This window comes from Cupressus sempervirens, chromosome 7, assembly GCF_028749045.1.
Source record: "Cupressus sempervirens isolate cs-2001-9-10 chromosome 7, ASM2874904v1, whole genome shotgun sequence".
NCBI classification, from domain to species: Eukaryota; Viridiplantae; Streptophyta; class Pinopsida; order Cupressales; family Cupressaceae; genus Cupressus; species Cupressus sempervirens.
The window spans coordinates 511,425,017-511,430,041 of NC_143124.1; the positions used below are offsets into that span (position 1 = coordinate 511,425,017).

General features: G+C 35.4%; 1 protein-coding gene across 1 annotated transcript; it reads right to left on the reverse strand.

The window, feature by feature from the left end:
* Nucleotides 1-668: 668 nt before the first annotated feature.
* On the reverse strand, nucleotides 669-2,023 carry LOC149547771 (uncharacterized). Its single transcript, XM_089794802.1, has one exon. It carries the CDS (start codon nucleotides 1,829-1,831, stop codon nucleotides 1,265-1,267), a length of 567 nt encoding a protein of 188 aa, XP_089650928.1. The 5' UTR covers nucleotides 1,832-2,023; the 3' UTR covers nucleotides 669-1,264.
* Between the last annotated feature and the right edge of the window lie 3,002 nt (nucleotides 2,024-5,025).

Consider the following 5,025-nt stretch of genomic DNA (forward strand, 5'->3'; position numbering starts at 1 on the left):
AAATAATTGTTGATCAACATTTAAATGTTTTTTTTTTTTTTTAAATAAAGTGGTGAAATGTATAGTTCTTTAATTGAATCTAACATGCCAAAATAATAATAATAGGTATACAAAGATTTTTATTAATTCTATAAATTCTAGAAAACTCAAATCTAGAAAGTTCAAAAGTAGCTTAATTTGAATAAATGATCGCTATTTTTTAAGTTTTAAAAATCTATCCATTCAAATGTCATACCAATATTTAGAGATTTTGTTTTTTAAGAAATTTCATAGACCGTCCGCTATTATATAATCATTTTTATAAACATCTGAGCCCACTGTATAATGAACTGTTAAGTAAAAGATATTAACACATGTATGTTGTTTAGTGTCGCCAATCAGATTTCAGAAATTAAATGTTCCAAATGAATTTAAAAAATACTTTGCTTCAAACATTATGTTTTTTCCAATAAAAATTTAATGTCGTCTACATAGGGGTCAATCAGAACATTAGTTCCTTGCCTTATATAAAGGTAGAGACTAAAAAGATAATCAATATGAAAAATAAAACACCTATATATAAGATTCCCCATCTCACTTACAACTACCAAGATTCAACTTTCAATTTCACTATTTTTAATATAGGACAAAAGTAATTGCCATATATGAATTAAACTCAGCGAAAGAAATTAAAGTCATAACAGTAATAATAATGGTTATTAAAGATTTTAAAAATACGTAATATAGGATCAACAGATGAAAGATGGGTCCACTAGTTTTCTGAGGAAACATGATTCAAGCAATTACTGCGTAAATTAACTTAGAAAATCCCATCAGATGACGACAAAGAGACGAACTGAAACTTAACCACTTCACCAGTGGACCTCGCTGAATGCTTCCTTCTCCTGAGGTACAAGCTTCATAAGAGCAGCTTTCCGGATTCGAACCCGTATCCTGCCCTAAATAAAGCACCACAGATTTCTATCGGAACGGGAAAGAAATGAAGGAGGCCTCTTTTGCAAGTATAACATTTTCATTCTGCTGGCGAATCGAAACTCTCTGCAAGTCCTTAGTCCAGCCATAAAATACCGCATCGATATTCAGATGTTCGAATTTTTTTCACCTGCGTGAGCATCGAAACCTTCTTTTACCTGAAAAAACAAAATCGGGAAGCTTCACCTTTTCGACACGAAGACATAACAATCGTAGAGGGATCCGGGCTTACATCACTAAATAGCACGGCAATCATCTGGAATTTGTATTCTAGAGTTTCAGCAGAGTGGTATCAAATCAATCCGAACCAAGCGGCCATCTGTGCAGGATTTACAATCCCGGGAATATGAATATCATCTGAGCAGACGAAATCGGTGATTACGATGGAGTAAAACGCTTCCCTTTCACTAGCAGCTTCGTCTCCTCGCAGATTCTTCCTCGGCTCTACCGCAGCGTTTTCAGGAGGTCTCGTGTTCGAATACTGCGGCGGCCATTGTTTTCCAAGTAGTGTCCCGCGTGAGAGGTATTCCCTCGACAGAAAACAGGCAAGCCGCCAGTTAACTACTGAATCTGAAGGTGGGAATTTGTGTGCATTAATGGAGGCGACTGCGAGGTGATCGAACCCTGGCGATGGCGATCGGCTTGTCCTGCCAGATCTTCTGCGGCCCTGGGAAATGGTGGAGTTTGAATCGTCATTATTGATAACATACTCTGTATCGTTATGGAGCCTCATCTTCTTCTTGAACGGTGTGCTGTTTCTTCTGTCGTCTTCCAGAAATGGTTTCCGTCTTCTGAAATCTGCTAATTCCTTTTGCTGCTGTTGCGGCTGAGGCGGGAGGCGTTGCATATATTTATCCATGGACACATCTGAGAAGGAAATCAGGGCTCCCGGAGATTCGAACCCTCGAGGATCAGTATAATTTGGGGGAAATTGGGGTTTTTCTACCTTTGCTTCTCGTGCAAACTACCAATTGCGATCCAAAGTGGTTTACTTCTTTAAAATGATTTCGATCGAGAAAGGGCGAAAAGGAAGAGAGTACTTCCGCGCTCCAACCCCTTTGTTTCCCCATTTTAACTTCGTGTGAAGAGTGCGTATATTTATATTTATACTTTTTTGGTCCGCTTCCCTCATCGAATATCATCAAACGCTTCGACGAAAAAGGAGCAAACACAACCACAGAGAATGTCACGTAACTGTGCCACGTGTGCATCTGCTTTCCTTTGTATTTGCAACTTTGACAGGCGTAGTAAGCACTAAGGAACTCCCTATGGAGCCCGTTATGGAGCCGACCAATTTGCCGCGTCACGATTATGCTGCATAGTCATCTTCTATAGATGACATAGACATTACATGGCCGAGGTATGTGAGTCTGTCGGTCTCAACTCTATCTCTAAATCGTTAACTCGAGTATTATTTTATTTTCTCATTTTATATTAAAATTACTTTTTATTTTGGGAAAAATTAGGTTTTTCCAATTAATGTTCACAAGTACATTCTAACAAGTCTTCTAGAAACACTCAAATGCTTCTTAGAGAGATTTATGGGACACAATCAATATAGCTAAAATACAGATAAACTAGCACTTGCACCAGAAGGAGGTGCAAGGGTAGCCGATAGAGTTTTTATTTGAAGATATATATAAAAGAAGGAAGCATACAAAATTGACATTATACAAATATTTATTGCACCATTAATAAATAAATAATAGATTAATATTGTATAGTTTTTGTGCTTCTAGAGATTTTAGAATGGAGTATACATCATTAATATGTCAAGAAACAAGAATGTATTATTAGGTAAAGAAAAACTCAGAATATTGGACTAAATGTTCCAAGTTATAAATGCCCTCAAAATGACAAGTTATAGAAACCAACCCTTAGAATAAATACAAAATGTTGGAGCTTGTTTGGTGAAAACTACAAGCTTGGGGGCTTCAAAAGAATCGGGTATAACTACAATGCTTTATTGTGATGTGTAACCAAGTTGAAAAAATCTATTGAAAGTAGATCACTTGATTTGCAGTAAAACTAAATATTTCTTTGTAGATACTCCTTTTCAGCTTTATTCAACCATTCATTAAATGAATGTCACTCTTTTTTACATCTTTCCCTGACTTGTAAAAGTTAATTCAAATTTCACAAGCTATACAAATGCAGTAGAACTAAAACATCAAATGGTTCTTGGATGGCCTAAAAGAAACATAGAGATTTATTGCAAGTGTTCCTTACCCCCATCCCATCCAAGCTGCCTTCCCCTCCTCAGCTTGGCCCTGCAAAGTCTACCATAATAGACAAATCATCATTAAGAAATGAGAACAAATTGAAGTAAAAAACCACACTACATTTTGACTTGAACCTTCTGTAAAAGAGTAGTCTTCCCCGCAACAAATTTTAATACTAAACAACTCAGGAGTAATAACAAAATTTTAAGCCCATAAAGCAAGCAAAGAAACAAAATTCCGCGGATCAGGCTCACAGTTCCCTGGCAAATTGACTTTAACATTAACAACACATTCTTGCAGTGCCAAGTGCCAACATGTGTTATTAGATAAAAACCAAATTGGAATAAAACAAAGTTTGAACACAGTTCTCTTTGGATCTAAATGGAAGGATTAGAACACTATGAACATAGCCACATAGAAGATAATTCCCTTGAAAACATGCAAAAGAATATTCGTTGCCTAGCATACAACTAAAGTTGATCTCATTGAATACATAAAGCACACATTTATAGGATGATCCATTGTTAGATTGACTTCAGCAGTTAATTCATAGAAAAGTGGTAAACTATAGCAACATCTTCCACAATCAATAGGAGGAATTGAAAGATGACATGATTTCCCAGCAATGGGACAATTTTGTGTAAAATCCATTGTGCATCAACAACTCTAATCTTCTCATGCGTAGGCTACAAAACTAAGCATCAATATGTTACTTTTCTTCTAGAGAGTCACTATCCATTTATAAATATTAAATAACTCTGGCAGTTTATTGGTATCAAGCTTTCAATATAAGTATTCTAAGGGCATAATCAAACACTTCATACTCAGAATACTTCATAAACCAAAAGAATTACTTTAGGTCGGTCCTTTGACAAAGACATGTAACACTTTCAAAGAAAGTGAACCTAAATATAGCACATCATTCACAGACATGAATTTGCCCCACAGAAGTGCTCTATGCACCTGATTAAATCTATGATATACATGAAAAAGTATCTCCAGGCCAATTATCAATTTGTCAACGGTTGACTATTAGAGCAACATCAAAAAAAAAATGTTGATTACCCAAAAAAACCATTCAATAGCAGAGCAATTTCTAACTCTCCAAGAGAACTGTCATTGCGAATTTAAAAAGTAAAAATAGAAAAACAAAGATATAAAACTTGTAGAAACAATGAGCTCTAGAATTCAATTTTGCTTGTCACTAAGAAAACACAAAACATGGTATGGAAAAAAAATAAAAATGTACATTTTACCATATGAAATGCTTAATAAGACTTCAGACAAAAAACTAATGAGCTCGGGACCTCCAAAAGTATGAATACTACTCCATAATTAACAATGAAAACAGATTAAACAAGGGCATGTTAAATGCCAATAGCACCAAGTAGCCTTAGAAAGTTTGAGTGAGTGATATTCATAGTTATAGCAACAAATGGTCTCAGGTAGTTTTAGCCAGTGATATTGAGAACTTTATAGCGCCAAGTAGCCTCAGATAGTTTTAATGAGTGATACTTGTAACTCTATATTCAATAATAATTGATAAAAGGATACATAATATATAGTCAAAAATCTCTCCATTGTGAGGGCCCTAAGGGCCTAAACTATAGCAGCAATAAATAGCTAAAAATCATGATAATTCACAAATGGTTACTGCTTGTCCTATCAGCAATCCAACTCAATCAGATTGCCAGTGTTGTCCAACCTAGTAGCATGAAAATTTGGGAAACTCTTGGATCTGTGCTTTTGACATCTATCTATTTTAAAGGGTTGGAGGCTTGGAGGTTGGTTAATAGCAAGTGAATTATGAAAAATGTGTAATGAATATCCT

Excerpts from the sequence above, each read along its gene's own strand:
- LOC149547771 (XM_089794802.1), bottom strand. The coding sequence starts at position 1,831 with ATGGATAAATATATGCAACGCCTCCCGCCTCAGCCGCAACAGCAGCAA.